Source organism: Spodoptera frugiperda, chromosome 29 (assembly GCF_023101765.2).
Source record: "Spodoptera frugiperda isolate SF20-4 chromosome 29, AGI-APGP_CSIRO_Sfru_2.0, whole genome shotgun sequence".
Taxonomy (NCBI): domain Eukaryota; kingdom Metazoa; phylum Arthropoda; class Insecta; order Lepidoptera; family Noctuidae; genus Spodoptera; species Spodoptera frugiperda.
The window spans coordinates 12166542-12184445 of NC_064240.1; the positions used below are offsets into that span (position 1 = coordinate 12166542).

The 17904-nt window shown below is 35.7% G+C and overlaps 2 protein-coding genes across 4 annotated transcripts in view; both read left to right on the forward strand.

Moving 5' to 3' along the window:
• The window catches only part of LOC118268234 (aminopeptidase N), a 28127-nt gene extending 24055 nt beyond the window's left edge, over positions 1–4072 (forward strand). For all 3 annotated transcript variants that reach the window (XM_035582628.2, XM_035582629.2, XM_035582630.2), the window contains 3 exons: positions 247–342; positions 697–844; positions 1844–4072. In XM_035582628.2, coding sequence (XP_035438521.2) covers positions 247–342; positions 697–844; positions 1844–2007 — 408 coding nt within the window. In that variant the 3' untranslated portion in view covers positions 2008–4072. The remainder of the gene's footprint in view (positions 1–246; positions 343–696; positions 845–1843) is intronic.
• A 1271-nt stretch (positions 4073–5343) lies between these two features.
• Positions 5344–16687, forward strand: LOC118268632 (transmembrane protein 181). The gene is made up of 12 exons (XM_035583190.2): positions 5344–5672; positions 5948–6051; positions 6744–6902; positions 7439–7544; positions 7987–8140; positions 8728–8808; positions 8895–8994; positions 12950–13077; positions 14197–14343; positions 14890–14992; positions 15985–16209; positions 16471–16687. Exons 1-12 carry the CDS (start codon positions 5524–5526, stop codon positions 16605–16607), a joined length of 1593 nt encoding a protein of 530 aa, XP_035439083.1. The 5' UTR covers positions 5344–5523; the 3' UTR covers positions 16608–16687.
• Positions 16688–17904: the final 1217 nt, after the last annotated feature.

A 17904-nucleotide genomic window follows, 5' to 3' on the forward strand; every position in this document is an offset into this window, starting at 1 on the left:
GACGTCACGGTGCCGTGTCACTAAAGGCATTGGAGGCCCAGTAACGGAGTAACGAGGGAGTTTCCTACTCATTCTTCACCATACATTAACATTTTAGGCAACGAGTACCAAACCTCGCTGACAGACGATTTTTATATATATTTGATTATAATTTTTGATATTTTGAAAATGCCTGTTTTAGGATTAATGGAAATAAGTAACGTACATACTTTGAAATGGTGTTAAATGTATTATTATAAATCGCAGGTATACGACAAGTTCACCCAGATGGACGCGTTCATGTTCCCCGCCGTGCTCAGTGGCAGCTTCGGGTTCATCTCTACTGAGGAAGAACTTACCAGGGTATGTATTAAATGCTTTATTAAACCAATTGTCCAAAATGTTTAGGCCTTTTATCGCGTTTCTAAGAAGTACTTAATCGAGTACATACCATAACAAGACGATAGACAAACCGAAAGTGCTTATTCTCAATCGTTATGGTATTAAAATCACATGAATAGGCCTAAAAAATAATAATATTTTTAGGCTAATATTTTAGTAATAAAATATCTATCAATTTAAGTAGACCATACAAAACAATTACGAGTAATGACACAAATTAAGTAGTATAAATAAATCGTCTATTAATATTATCAGAAATGTACTTCTATAGCACATACTAAAGAGCTATTTAACAAATAATTTTAATATTCCCAGCTGAAGAACTTCGCCCTAAAACACAAGGAGCAGTTGATGCCGATGTCCCAGACGCTCCAGAAGTTAGTCGACACGGCCACGTTCCGCATCGACTGGGTCAGGAAACACTCCGCCGGCATCAGCAAGTGGTTCCAGGACTATGTCTCCGGTGAGTACCATACTAATAGAACAAGTATTACATTAACAATATTTATATATTAACGTTTTTAATGTGCTTATAATGTATGGACATCAAAATCAAGAGTATGTACCAAATATCAGATCGATTAGACGTCAGGAAGGGGGCAATATTTACCATTAGTTCCGCAAAGCCCAAAATATGGTGCGCGAAAGGAAAATAAATACACTAGACTCCGCCTCCGTTTAGTAAATACAAACGGTGAATTAAACTTAATGCCAAAACAAACAACTGAATGGAGCAACTGATTTCAATATTTTTATGAGCGAATGAGAAAATCTGAGTGGGAGAACACATGAAAAAAGAAATAGTATAAGTAGTCCCTAACTTAACTACAATTATAAAAGTGGTCCTTGACCAAAAAAGTTTGGGAAACCCTGACTTATACTATGTTTAACATGACAATAAAAATTTGCTCGCTCAACTTTGTTGACAAAAATGTGATGTATGTTGGTAGTATCGCCAGTCCTTACATACTAACCATACCTTTCTATACAGTCCATCGCCAGCGATGTCATAAACCGCCGAAATCATCTCTTACAAGATGCTACCAAATAAGAGCAAAAAGATTGGTTAGATTCTGATTGTTTTATGTATAACTTTAGTTAGTACTTGGTAATCGTAGAACGGTACCGTATAAACGTGGTTATACACTACACCGTAGATGTAACTATGTTATGTTTAGTAGTATTAAGGTTAGCGTCCACAGGCTCGCAACGCACGCATCATACAGATCGCACACAACGGATTTTATTTTGACTGCGTATGTAAACATACGCAGTCAAAAAAATATCCGTTTGATGCGATCCGTCCCAAGCGTACGATGCGGGTCTATGGACGCTTAGTATTACCGTACACTTAGTAAGTATACATAGCAACATTTCAGCAGTTCAGTAGTCGATTTATATCTTTTGGTAACTTTTTCTATCTTCAATAATACAGATAGTAACATTTTTTGTACTCTCGCAGGTAAATCGCCTCTATCACAAATAAGTACAGTGGCGCCGACTACAGCCAGCCCGGCTGGCAACTCCAGTACGACGGCAGACACTACGCCGAGCGACAATACGCCAAGTGGAACTACGCCGGAAAGCACTACGCCGAGTAACACTACGACACCTGCTGCAGCGTAACGCGCGCACTGGTACTCTTAACTTGATGTAAATATTTTTAAACGTTCCTAAACTTAGATGAATAAACCAAAAAAAAAAAACATCAATGGCAGACTCTGTGCTAAGAAAACTTGTGAAGATTTCATAATTTAATTTTGGTCTAACCACACTTGAAGACAAAATGTTACTAAAAATACTAATTTAACGATTATAAAACTAGCTAAAATCTACGTCCTTTAATTTTTTTCGTCGGAATCTCAAGATTTTATAGCTACTAGTGGCGTAGTGTTGCTAGGGTTTTCAAAATAAAATTATTTTCAAAACAACACTAGCCATACTACCAAAACTAGCAACATTTTTTCACGATTACTTAATAAAATATAAACTAAGTTTTTGGTTATAAAATAATATAATAATTTAGTATTAGACTTTGATATAATCAAGCCTAAGATGCGAGCTAGTCGCCAAATATTAAGTTCATTATATTTTGAAAAAAAAACTAATATTTTTACATACATAATTAAATCTTGTTCGTCAATCAAATACACATACTTTCAAAGTATTACCTTAACAGTAATCGGAATAGTATGTCCGATATTTGGACTCGACGATATACCGTGTACATAAATATATAAAAATATCGATAAACACCTCAATAATCGATTCTCATTATCGATAATTTCACATCCCTATTTCTATTCCTTTATGTATTTCTATAAACTTTATAAAATATATTATTTATTAGAATTTTTAGCGTTTAAAGGTTTTATATTTTATAATTATAATATATTTGCCAAATTAGATATTGCTATATGAATTATGTGAAGCCAAAGCTAAAAGCATACTGTCACAAAAAATATAATTAAGAATATATTGTTCGGCAAAATTATTGTACTTATTATTAAATTATAATTGTAATTTTTATAGATAATTTATTTATAAATCTGAATCTTAATGTTAGCATCACTTGTTAGATTTAGTACAATTATAAATAAGTTTATTTTTATTATTATGTTACCTTAGTTGTGGCCATATTACCTACATTGGATCTGTATACGATAACTTCTTAAATTAATGTTTAACGTGGACACTTTTGAGGCTAAACACGCACAAAATTCAGGGCTAACATACAATCACAAACATGTTACATGCAAAGTTACTAAAAAACACTTTACACATACTTGAACTAAAGTATCGATCATTATCATCTTATATCAGCCAAAAGACATTCACATAGGCCTATTATAATACCTCCAAATTGGCGATCTTGCATTTATATCGATACTTAATTAAAATAAGTATATCGATAAGATTCGCGCTGTATTTTATCGATACTGTACACTTCACTATGACTACTGACTATTTCGTCCATAAACAACACCAAATGTATGAAAGAGAGGACTAATACTATCTCTCTTTCTTTTAACTTTGCATGTAGCAATTTTTTGTAGATAAAAAGTCATGAACTAACCTAAATGACAAACATTTTTACTAATAGCAAAATTATTTAAAGAAAATTTAATGCATTTTGAAGTTTTTGAACTTCTTTAAGTTCAAAAATGTTGTTGATCTTGATAGAAGCTATTGACACTGTTTGTTTTATAAATATTTAATGCAATTACGATTTTAAATTCATATTCATTAAATAAAAAGAATCGTCATGGAAAATTATCGGCTACATAAATTGTTTACTTTTACACATTTCAAAATGAAAAAAGAGTTGAACTCTAGATTAATATTATTAAAAAAACAATAAATTATCTCCTGTATAAAAACCTATTGTTAATTATTATTGTGTTTTTTATTTATTACAGATAGCAACACTCTCCATTTTAAAATCCTACAAATAATCAATCTTTTTTAAATGGTTTATTATAATCTGTTGTATCAAATGTTACCATCATTGAAATGTTTTGTGTTGCCACCTGTAAATATTACATTATTTAATATTAATCGTTCCTATTTATTATACAAAAAAAAACTCGAATTTAGATAATCTTATTTGTTAAAATATATTTGTGTAAACTTTTTATTGTAAGTGTTTGCATGGGAAAGCTTAATGTTGAATAAATAATTTAATAAATTATACTTGTAGTTTCATTATGTATATTTATTTATTTATTTGTAGACAGGCAGACAGTTGAAACAACTGATAACGCCCGCATCCTGTTAATTTTCACTAGTTCATTTCATTATTTATATTATACTAGCTACTTCCGCGCGGTTTCACCCGCTCTGTTGACTCCTATTGGTCATAGCGTGATGTTTTATAGCCTATAGCCTTCCCCGATAAATGCACTATGCAACTAAAAAGAATTATTGAAATCGGACCAGTAGTTCCGGAGATTAGCGCGTTCAAACAAACAACGGAAGTAGCTAGTAGTTAGATAAAAAGAATCAAAGTTTAGGAGTGGGCAAATACGTCATTTCTACGTATAAAATGTACCTAGAAGTGACGTCACGCGATATTTCAAATCGATGTATCGTCGAAAATATTATTTTGTTTCCGTAAGAAAATAAAAAATACATGTCAAATGTTTTAAAAAAAACTACAAGGCGGACATTAAAATAAAAATTAGTCATCTAGTCCATTGTATATAAAGAATTGCATTTCATTTATTTTTAAATAGAAAGTACCTGTGACACACGTAGTCGTCATACATCTTCTCCTACATTTTCCAATATGACGTACTCACACACCTATAAAAGATACTGAGTCAGAAACTATTTTTCAATCTACGTACTGTAGATAGTGGCCAGCAAGTCAACCTACTTCTTTCCGTCATTTTTCTTTTTAGGTTTTCAACTTTATTGTTTCGAAGTAAAGTCGAAAATCCAATGAAAAATATTTGCATATTGGAGTAGGTCACTGTGTCATAGGACTAAATAATGCTTTTTTTCCCAAATTATTAAAACAAATTTTGCAACTAGATTGCGCTATACAAATAAAATAGATATAAATTAACTACTTTACTCAAAAGTAATGCATTACTAAAATTACAGTATCCTTGGTCCGGATCGTATGAACCAACCAATCACAGCGCCGATCGCGCTCTCGTTTCGATAACTTTAAACGTAAAGCAAACTCGTACTAAGGGTACTGTACAACACCTATATGTACCTATACTTACATAGCTATACACAGTTACACATACCTACGTATAGATAGATACCTACATACTTGGCAAAACGACAGTTAAAAAAAAAAACAACCAAAAAATGTTTCGTATGTAAAAACACCCTATAATTACTTTACGATTCATGACGATACTTATATTAAAAAAAATATTATTATATACAACACGCGACTCGATTATCAATGGTTCCCTCCTGCCACGTCATTTTCCCTCCCTAAGCGAAGTATGGCAGCCCTGCGGCCAGCGCGAAAATCAATAATCTGCTTGTAAACAAGCCGTACCAAATGTAGGGCAAACAATCATTGTACAATTTTCATATTCCGCAATTATTGTTTTGTCAAACCGTTTCATTTAACCTCCGTTTTAGTTAGTTTTGTGTGTGTAGAATAATTTAGTCAAAATGGATACCGCAAATGTTGGATATTCGTACCATTTGCCATCAGGCGGCTGGAACTATAAAATACGCAACACATTGTCGCAATTCAGTGATTTGTTTAGCGAATTTAATAAATATATCGCCCCGGCATATCATCATGATCGCTGTGAAAGGTATTTATGACTTTTTTTATACTTTTATCCTAATTTTTTTTTACGTAATTTAATATTTACGGAGATTATACCTACCTACCTAACGTATGACACCACTTGTATGATCTAATTCATACGACAAAATTATTTTTAGGTTTCTTTCTATTATTTTAATGTGCTTTGCTAAAATAAAATAATAAAATATCTGTTTAATACCTTTCCTAAATGGAACTTTCCACTATTACGTTGTATTTTCATGGGAAGGCACTCATTCGTGTTTTAATACCTAATTCCAGATCTGTTCAAATGAGGATTTATTCAATGCACAAAGGGGAGTTCGTGATGGTATTTATTGCGTTTTTCGCTTGTTTCGGATTAGGAGTATTTATAGGACTAGCAGGTTGGTACAATTACTCATTACTTATTTTAATTAGCCCTTTGTTTTTGTGGTACCACGTGGAATTTATACACTCCCGGCATAAATCCACACTTTAAAAATAGGAAAGATGGGAAATTGCAACCTATTTTCTCCAAACTGATACCTATATGTAGATATATAATTATATCTGTCTATACATTAATCTTGACTCCTTTAATCTGCGTCTTACGATCTATGGCGTCACCGCTTCATAAATAAGGGCAAATAAAGCCCTTAGCGTCTTCGTATAATTTGTGTTTGTAAACACACCCACGACGTAAGCGAAAACATTATTAGAATACGTACCTACCTACGAGAAATTTCATCGTTACGTTTCATCTTTTAACGAAAAAATCAGATAGCTTATTTGACTTGGTTTCATGACTGTAACTGTTTTCTTCAAATGGGTACCTACATAGAAGGATTATTAATACGTAACATAATCTTTTCATTAATTATTATTTTTTGGCTTACTCACGCAATTATTTGACTCGACTAAGAACTAGTGGACTTCCTCGTCGATTCATGTCACACGAAAGTATCGTGAGACATTCTCTATAATATAAAACTCTTCATTACTTAAGTATAGTATAGGGCAAATCTATAACCATACATGGACAACAAGTCCAGAATTATGTGCCTTAGCCTTAAGTAAATAATCCGAACGATTCCAGGACCATCGCCGACGATGACGACGTCGATGACAGCGTCGTCAGTGCTGACGAACTCGAGCACGATATACCAGGGACCCTTCCACCTGCACAGCAGGGCGCTCGGCCTGAGGGCGCAGCAACTGTGGCTCATGGCTGAAATACTCACTAATAATGACGACGGTAAGTTCCTATAAGTCAATAACACAGATTTGGTGTTATGTCAGTAACGAAATTGGAGAGTAGAAGACATGGAAAGGCTGACAAACAAATAATTTAGGGATTGTCTCTTTTTTATTGGGACAAACCCGCAACAAGCTTGCAAAACCGCTGCAACTCTTGTATTTTTTTTATCGAAAATGACGAGCAGACAGATCACCTCATGGTAAATCGCCGCCGCCGGTAACACCAGAGGCGTTAAAAGTGCGTTGCCGGCCTTTTGGATTTCGGAATTTAAGGGTTGTTGGGAAATCGGAGATTGAGAAGATTGGGGAAAGAGGTAGTTCAGCCTCTGGTAACCTCACTCACTACTATGAACACCTGGGGATACCACACACGTTTCACGTCAGTTTTGTCTGTGGTTGTGCTATCACTCCGGTCGAGGCGACCCATTCATGCCGAAGCATGGCCCTCCCACACGTATGTCAGGGTCTACAATAGACTCAAACATAAAAACCCTAAAACATTAAATTAACTGAAAACGTATTCTTTAATTTCAGAGGAGATATTCGACAAGAGCTTCCAAGTTAGTATTTCAATAGAGGGCGTGTTGGCCGACCACAGTAACACGGAGGAAATATTGTCCGAAGCAGATGCTCCCAATAGGTAAGAACTAATAAGCAAGCAATTTTATTATTATTAACATTGAAAACCACTAAAAACCACCAAATAGCCAATTGAACCGAAAGAATCCATCTATCAAAGACCAGTAAATGAGATGAGCGTTGTAAAGTAGCTACCATGTTTGCCGAGTGATGAAAACGAAAGATCTTTCAATACTTCTATTAACATTAGTTTAAACATAACTGAACCCAGTTTTGGTCAAACTGAACTTCGCGTTTAATAGTTTATGTCTTCGCGAACCGCGCATCTCATATCTTAAACTTTAGACATATAATCACCCCAGGCGATATGCCGTATCAGACTTTGCACAGTGGGAGGTTTGGATCTGGTCTACATTCAGATATAGATACCTATAAAGTGCTGATGAAAAAAAAATGCCTTAAATATAAGAGCATTTTTGCTAAACCTATCCTCTTGATTCCAGGACCCAACACCTGAAGTGCAAGAAGCGTGTGTGCGAGGAAGTGATGATCCTGCACATATTGTGGCTCGACTACACGCACTACGTGTTCAATATTAACTTTTATGGACTCAAGGAGTTCCACCACCGTTATATTATTAGGGATATTGTATTCTATGTAAGTACATAACTACATACAGGGTGACTGGTAATTAGTGAACGATATTTAAACACGTGATTGTACTGATGATTACAAGCAACTTTCCCAAAGAAACTTTATTTGTATACTCATTAGTTTTATTTTTATCACAATAACAAAACAACAAAATTTTGCGCGCGTGCTTTCGCTTGATCAGCTGTTAGCAGCGAGGCGCCTACGCCCGCGTTATAGGAAGACTAGTAGGTATTTTGGAACTTTACGCGCGCTAATGAAATTTGGTTATTTTGCCCGACTAGGAGCAGGAGTAGGAACGGGTAGGTCTGTAAAAGTGACACTTCCTCACGCCTCACCCAGAGTAGAAATTAGATTATTCTATTATTCTACTTACGAGATCGTAGATAAGGTAAAATAATTAAAAATAGCACGATATTAGGAACATGGGGAGATACTAACTAACACATTATTGCAAACAAATTATCTAACAATGAAAAAGAATTATCTTATCGTAATAGGTACCTGGGATGTAAGGCTTATAAGCATTATGACATAAGGTCTAAAATCTAGTGGCGCACAATTTTTGAACTCAATTATTTCTTTGTTCCCAGTTCAAAACCTACAATCCAGCTTTTACACAAATGGAAACGTGGTTTAGATTTATATTCGTGATGACGTCATTCTTCATGACCGTAAGTTGTACAACAATTTTATTAAAACAAACATGTTTTCCATGTTATATACTAAACTAGGTACTAATTTAGTAAATATTTTTCAGTTCTGGTTTGCCTACATGATGCGAAAGTACCCGATGTCCGACTGGTCGATAGAACAGAGATGGATCTACATCTTGTTGCCGTCCTTACTTACGTTCAATGGTGAGTACCGAGTAGTAACAAAGAATACATTGAGGACATACAAACTTTCTGTCTCGCACAGCAAAACTGTGGAATGAGCTGTCTTCGGCGGTATTTCCGAAGCGATACGACCTTCAAACCTTCAAGAAACGAGCATACTCTTTTTTAAAAGGCCGGCAACGCACCTGTGATTCCTCTGGTGTTGCGAGTGTCCATGGGCGGCGCTGATCGCTTACCATCAAGTGGCTCGTCTGCCCGTTTGCCACCTATTCCATAAAAAAAATATTGAGGACTGGGAATTCAGATGCTAAGTCAAACATATCATTTTTAGAATTACAACTTTATAAGAAAAGTATAAAGTTGAAAATGTATTTACAAGTGTTGGAACTGTTGACCTTGGATGCGGCACTCTTGCGTTCAGCCGTAGATACGTCTGAATACTATCATATCTCTTGCACAACTCTCTCTCTTGCTCTAGACTACTAAAGATTGACATTAAACACCAAAGATAATCGTTACAAGGCACTAGTACCCATGGTACGGGTTAGTTTAACGTTTAAAGTAATCGAAGGCGCTCCGATTGGTCGGTTTATTAGAGCTGGCTAATCGGAACGATTTTAAACGTAAAGCAAACTCGTAGGTACTATAAGTGAGTCCTGAAAGGTACCTATATGGTAGCATCATTTTCATCATCGTCAACAGCCCGTCACAGTCCACTGACAATGGGCTTCCTAGAAATATTCAGATTTATATAATCTCCACGCTTGGAGCGCGAGATGGAGATGTAAATCGCCTCTAAAAAGTTCAGAAAACGCGGCAAGCTAAACAAAGATTTTAAAATGAATAGAAGAAAGAAAGAATACCAGTTCATTTGCACCGTTGAAAAATATTTCAAGCAAAAAGAAAATTATTAAAAAAAATACCACGGCGCAAAAAGGCCAGTGGTCAGCTAAAATGCCGTAGCCTGAGCACGGTGGCTCGAGTCACGGCGTTGATTAATGTAATAGAAGTAATTAAGTTCCTTGCAATTTTATTTGTAGTTGCATAAAGTCTATCGAACCTACTACTACCTACTTTGCTACTAAAACTAATTCAAAATAAGTAATTCTTTTAAATAGTTTAAACCCACAAAAAAACCACGAGAGAACAAAAATCCCACAAACGTATAAAACGAAAACTTACAAAAACATAAATTCGGTGGACAAAATCGGAACTAAAATGTTTAACAAAGTGACAGTACCAACTGTCAAACGTATTACAAAGAAACTAGCGACGCTTGGAACTGCACACATAGGTTGGTAGCGTCATTCGTACAGCCATAGAGTAATGGTATTTAACAAAGGTAGCTACAGTAGGAGCTTGTAGCTTGTACACAAAGGACAAGTTAGGTGGGGATGAGGGCAGACGCCCAAAGTTGTATTTCGTCCCCAATCGAATCACTTTGTTTAGTAAAATGGTTTTAATCTTTTATGGACTCTTATGAAATTTTGATCCATACATTTAAAATCAGACAAATTACACACGGCTTTTTGATTTAGATTCTTACTCACCTCCTACCTACTTATAAATAATAATAATAATTCTCAATACCAAATAAACAAACAAATCAATCATTAGTAGGTAAATGTATTTTTATATTAATTAATTAACAAACCACAAAACAACACGAGCCGATGCGGACATCACTATTAATATTTACAACAAAGTATTAAATCAGGGCCTACCATATTTATTTACATTATAGTCGGAGTAGCGGCCATATTGGAAACGTAGATACGCCATCACCCCGACCGGTTTGAGGCGTCCCTTTGGCACTCGCGTCGTCTACGATAATAATTATAGACTCTTTGATTCACTGTTCCACACGCCTGTACCGACTACCTACGACTTTTCTACCCACATGTACTACAGAGATAGAAAGTACAAGGGCATTGTTATAAGTCCTTAGTCAAGAGCAAAAGGTTTATTTAACTACCTACTTCTACTACGAATTTCATATCGCTTTTTTTTCTGTAGCTCCAAACTTTTGGTCATTTATTTTTGTCGGAATTCCAGATTTACCTAGTAAACGAATTTGGACTCTGCTCTGTTAATTTTAAAGTGTCTTCTAGTACTACGAATCATACTGCGTCAATGGTTTTTTTTATACAACCGCTGCATACCCACCCAAGCTGCCTACGTGCTATGGCATAGTAAAAAAAACCTTGTCCTGCTATAAATAGAATCCCTTAAAGCTCAACTCGGCTTCTAATTTTTTTTATCTGATTTTCTATGACAGCTGTCCCTTTCATCTGTAGGATACAATACAATGGGGTGCTTTGAGACTAGTAAAAATACATTCGATGTGCATTGTCGTTAGGAAATGCATTACGTTGCATACCAATGATGGGAGTTCTAATGGTATAAAACTATTGAGTCAATGCTTTTGAGATAAAATAATGTGTGGGATAAGTAGATACGTATTGATGCCTGGGTTTTAAGTGAGGACTAGGCATACAACGTAGATGTTATGAGAATTTCCTATGCCTCGGTGCCTAAATAGTGTTTCATTTCTCTATACAATATTTTCCTGTTCTCTTCATGAAATGTGGCATTTATCATTTAAATGACGACTGCCTGTAGTCCTTAATTTAAATGCGAAAATTCTTTCTTCCGCAATTTACTTACCAGTTTTAATAAAGATTTACACAAAACTAGAAACTGGTGTCACATAATCTTAGGATTATCTATACTAATATTATAAAGCTGAAGAGTTTGTTTGTTTGAAAGCGCTAATCTCCGGAACTACTGGTCCGATTTGGATAATTCTTTTTATCGAGGAAGGCTATAGGCTATAAAACATCACGCTATGAAACCGCGCGGAAGTAGCTAGTGAAATAGATTTTGTGATATAAAACTTTACATTGGTTTTTATTAAAAAACAAATAGAGCATAGCTAAAAGTAGCTCAATGTATGTACTATGTAGCTAGTCAATATACACCTACGAGGCGTCAAGTTTCACCAGAGACGTAGCAAGACGCAAAGAAAGTAGAGAAACTCGAAACTCATGTTAGTAGTGGAGAAAATATTCTCTGTCGTCAAATGCTAAAGTCAACTTAACTTTAGTAACGCCTGTCGACAGCGAAAACCTTTATTTATTTATTTATCTAGTTTACAACTATGAATACAACGCGAATCAGACTACATTGAACAAAGGAACCACTAAATTTGTTGCTAAGCGCAAAACTCATGACCGACTGGCCATAGAGACCTTTTATAATCCTTTATTGTAGCATAGCAGGTAGATTTTCGTTTAGACACGAGGAATGTTCTAATATAAAGAAAAATAAGACAAAAAGATCTTTTGTGATAAAAAATGTGCGTTTAACTTTCGTGCCTTCTACCACGATGAGAATGATCTACCACCTAATTTATGAGTTCATCAAGAGTACCTATCTAAATATCACCAACATTAAAATTGTAATTTTAATCATCTTTTAGAAACCAGTAGGTAACACTTTTTATAATCGAACTTATTTGATTATAATCTCCAAACTCCAAATCGATACAGCACGAAGAATTCGATATAAGATATTCGACTCGAGTGTGTCATTCAAAGGTTTAAATTTCGAAATTCACAGCACTTAGTCGTTTGTGGATTCGATTTCTGCATTGCTTAGCAGTTAGGTATATCGAACCCAAATAAAAGGCACATATTATAAAAGCAATTGCTGTATAGTTCCTACCGTCTATCTTAAAAAAAATATAGCATCAAAAGCTACTAAACGAGTTTAGGCAGCAAGCATTGGGAATTATGGTGGGTGTCCATGGGCGGCGCTGATCGTTTACCATCAGGTGACCCGTCTGCTCGATTACCTCCTATTCCATCAAAAACCAGTTTTCCACAAGAATAGGAATACCTATATTCAGCATTGAACGTGTATACAGCTGTTGATGAAGATGCTTATGGTGACTTATACCCATTTTTCTTTACAGATCCCTTGTATCCTTTGAGGTTTTTCCCGGGAGCCATCATGGCGCCTCTGATTGGTAATTTCTTCCAGACAACATTCCTAGCAGCAGTTATGCTGTCGTGGTTGTCACAGTACCACGGACTTAGGCAGGTATGTAAAGATTAACATTTTGAAAGACAAACCTTTGCTTTCTAGCATGAATTTACTTATGTATATGTTACAGTCAGAGTGATTAAATAGCAATTATTCATAATGACTGGTTATTATGAATAATCGTATAAAAATGCCAATTTCACAAGACAATGTAATAAATTAATCACTTTATCTGGATATTATTCATAATAGGGAGTCCAAGTTAGTCAAAGTAATAATACATGTGTAACTCAAAATGTCATAAGACTTTTACTTGTAAGAATAACTTGTAAGAATAAAAATTAATCTTTAAGATCAAAGACTAATTTGTTTTGGCATAAATTTGATTCGCATAACGTTAGTAGGCCTAATAACTTATGTAGGAAATGGTGGTAAAGAACTTGTAGTGCCCCATACATAATTCCAATCAAACTAATTTGCTATAGTTTCTGTAACAATTAAATAATAATGTTGGTTAAAAATTTAATATGCTATGCAACAAAAGTTAGTGACAAAACCGAATTGCTACAAAACCGACTCCACGTAGTCTTGTTTGTCCTACCCCTAGAGTGTAATTTAAAATCGCGTAGGCGCGTAGGACCGAGGCGGCCCGCGGGCTGAGGAGTAGGAGGCTGCGGTGGTGAGCGAAAGCCGTCTGCGACGATTAGCACGCGTGGGGCCGCCGGAGGCCCGCAGCGCCGGAGCCATGACAGACACCCTGCCTGCTACATGCTGCATGTTTGCTTGCATGCTGCTCGTCTTATTACATTATCCAAGTATTCGAAGATTTTATATAAAATAGCTGGTTAATGTGATTAATTTTGTGTCATTTATCAATTTATCTAAATTGAATAGACGTTATATATAATTGCTAGACAGTATATATAATATCAAGATTTATTACTTTGGCTGTAACATATATAATTATGAGGCGTTGTAATAAACGGTTATTAAATTTGAATTGTCAACCGTTTCATGGAACAAAATCTTTATTAGGTACCTTTGCTAACTTGATAATCTTTATAGGCTAGGTGGTACCTTGGTAAGAAAGTTCATTTGATTTCAATTCCGATCGATGCGGATGTGAAAAATTTATTTTTATTATTCTCTGGTGTATAACTTCTCGATTTGTTACAGAATGACCGAGGTATCGTGTCCTTCTATTTGTTCAAATTCGTACTGGTGGGTCTGTGTGTGATCCCCGCCTTCATGCTCGGCAACTGGCAGAAGTTCAGCAGCTATCTAGATCCCACTTTTAACTACATGATGGATCCAGACTATCCCGTAAGTGTACATAGGTACCTAAATCATTTTGTATATATTTCATTACTCCAAAAAGTCTTCCCAATCCCCGATTCCCCAACAACCCTTAAATTCCTAACCCCCAAAAGGCCGGCAACACACTTGTAATGCCTCTGGTGTTTTAAGTGTCCATAGGCGGCGGCGATTGCTTACCATCAGGTGATCCGTCTGCTCGTTTACCGGCTTATTCCATAAATAAGTCCTTAATACGAATTTGGAAAGCACCTAAAGGATGACGAAAGATAACCAAATGTTTGAGAAGTGATTATAAAAAAGGCTATTTACAACCTGCAAAGAGTGATGCCATTGAAGATTAGACCCTTTGTCAGATTTGAGCTTCTCACCAGCGCAGCAGTTACGAACCAAGTTTATAAAACTCTACGTTAAATGTTGTCCTTTCTAAACTGCACCCTCTCCTATCCGAATCAATAAAAAAATTAAACGTTGCCGGAGCGAAACAGCTGTGGATACCATTGTTCTTTTTTTTTGTTAAAATTCATTCATGGTGGTATTTTTTTTTTTTTGCAGCTCGTCAAGCTATGGTTCTTCTGCGCAATCACGATATACTTCTTATACTTATTAATATTGATCATCAAAGCATATAGCGATTTGAGAAACATGCCATTTTTCGGTAAGTAATGTCCAATTAACTTTGAAGTCAGCATTACCACCTAAGTTTTTTTTTATATTTGTTGGGTCGTTGTTTGGTCGCTATCTCGTGTGGTAAGTGATGATGCGGCATACGATGGAGCACGTCTGCCCTTAAGCAACCTATTCACTCGGGCTTTGAAGACACAGGTTATCAGTATAGTACAGTCCTATTTAGATTCGACTAAACGTCAGTATTTTATATGGATTAGAACAGCTGCCGTTCGCCCTATAAACCTCTAACGGTAATGCCACATTCTTCTTTGACTGCCAATAGAAAACTGTAGAAGGCAAATCCTTCGCTAACGTCGGTCACCGGTGACCACCACGGCGTTCAATGTGTTAAATCTCTTCACGGACATTTAATACCTTTTCCCTAATCATTATTATGGTCTTGAAAAGAAAACACAATACTTACTATTGTGTATAATTGCGTCGTACACGTGCACCTGCGCTGGCGCCGTTTGCTGGACGTACCTATGACTGAGTGGAGTCCGTTATCAGTTTAAAGGTTGTTTTGATTCGTAAGCCTGATAAAGCAGAAAGTTAAGCGGCAATAGCACTAAAATAACCGTTCAATGCTTATTTTAAGGCGTAGGTACTTAACTACTAAGTACTTTAGTAATAATCTAAATTCGTTTTTATTGCGAAGTAGTGGATTAAGGAAAACTTTAAAAATGTCTAATAAGTAGATTGTTTCCTCGAATACCGTCTTTGACATATACATACATACATAACCTCACGCCTGTCTCCCATGGGGGTAGGCAGAGACAATGGAACGCCAATTACTACGAATCTTACATATCTCTTTCGCTTCATTTGAGTTCGTTTATTCGGTTAAGGGTACTTTTAATTTGGCCCTTCTTTTTTATAATTCATTTTTGGTGAATCAATAATAAAGTCTTCTAACGTCCCTACATAAAAGTTCCTTGTACTTTAACAAGTAGACTTGATGATTTGTATGATTTCTTTCAGATATCCGACTCAGGTGCTTATCCATAGTAGTGGGTACGGTGACGTCCATTATAACGGTGCTGGCGCTACAAGGGTGGGGCCCAGCCGCCTTGCAGGACCACTGGGCTTGCCAACCGAAGATACACTTCGATACATCAGCACCATTCATGGCCCTCTACGGATTATTCAACTTTTATATTTACATACTGGCCTATTTGTTCTCGCCTGGTGGTGGCTCCCTTCATGGTAAGTTTATCCTCACAGATGTTAATGCAAAAAGTAGCTTTTTTTCTCTTTATCCCATTCAGAGGAATGAGGAGTACGACCCTACTATGTTGGGTTATTTGACATAAAATATCGGAAACCATTAGCCAAACACTGCAGAAAAATAAGACTTTCAAGTTACCCAATTCAAAATTTCAACTAAGAAAATGTTTTTAGTTTTACTAATTACTTGTGCTGAAAACAAAAGGTTTTCCAATCTAGCATTCCGCCATTTTGTTTCAGAAACGGCCATAACCAAAGACAACCCCGCTTTCTCTATGATCAACGATTCAGACGAAGAGGTTATCTACGGATCGGACGAGGAGAGCAGACGTCCTCTCAACTCTCACCACAGGATTACTACCGACGAAGATCTATGAATATTAAATAATTAACTTAAAATAATATTTTCCGTACCTAAATGTAATTTTTTCTTGTTATAAAATTCTAAAACTAATTAGATGGAAGTTGTTTTATTTTAATAATGAAATAACGTCTCAATTTCCATCGTTATGCCTATAACATCTACATACATATTTTAATTTAATAAATAATTCCTGTTACCACCTATTGAGGTTAACGACTAATAATGTACAACTTACATAGTATCTACGTTGGTATGTACTGACCTACCTATTGATGTAAATGGTCATTTAACAAATTGACCTTACTGAAAAGGGCAACCGTTAGCGGGATGATAAACCTATAAGTAGTTTATTAGCTACTATACAACATGTAGCTCTAGTAGGTATTGTGAATAACGATCACTGATTGATTCAATAAAACAATGCGCATATTATAAGTAACGTGGTCTATTGAAATCCTCTGGGAACGGTTTTTGTTCAGAAAAAAGCCAAACAGAATAATTAATTCCAACTTATTCCTCTTATCCGTTCATCAAAATTCTATACACGTATCTATCTACGATGTGTTATCTACAATAATATTTAGATAGGTAAGTATCTCCATTCAAAAATACTGTGTGGTAAGTATATTCAAAGTCATTTAGTTTCTTCCATATCTCAGCTCAGCATGGACGGTTGTGACGTATCAAGAGATACGTGATGTAGGTCTTTGATAAACTGGAAAATAAAATAGCCCCTATACTATAAGTGGTTCAAACGAGAATTCTAGGGCAACAATACCTAAGTAAATGGTTATTTATTCATTCACTCGTACGTCAATTCACGTTGGATATTAGTCATGGAGGCAGGCTTCGCGAACTGCAGCGGCTGCGCACGGAGTCAACGACCCCAGTTCCTGGTCGTAGCGTATCCAGCGTAGTGTTACTGAGAATTAAGTTACTAAGTAATCTCGGCAACTTGCAATATAATATAATAATTTAGAAATTCCCTAATTTCTTTGGCTAAGTAAAATTAGTCCTCTCCACTAAATGCTTAGGTACGCATAGTTTTTATTCTATAGAAGTATAGATCATCTTTAACTGATCTTTCATGAAACTACACAAGGAATGACCACATTACACCAAAAAAATAAAAAAAATGTATATCGGCGTCGATCATACATTTGGTTGATAGTAACTGTTGACTACGAAACTTCCGATATGCACGTTATGCAGTTTGATAATGTAATCGTGAGGAGACAGTTGCGGTGGGTTAGTGGTTGTGCAAACGAACGCAGCTAACGAGGTGTCAGGGTCAAATAAAAAGTATTACT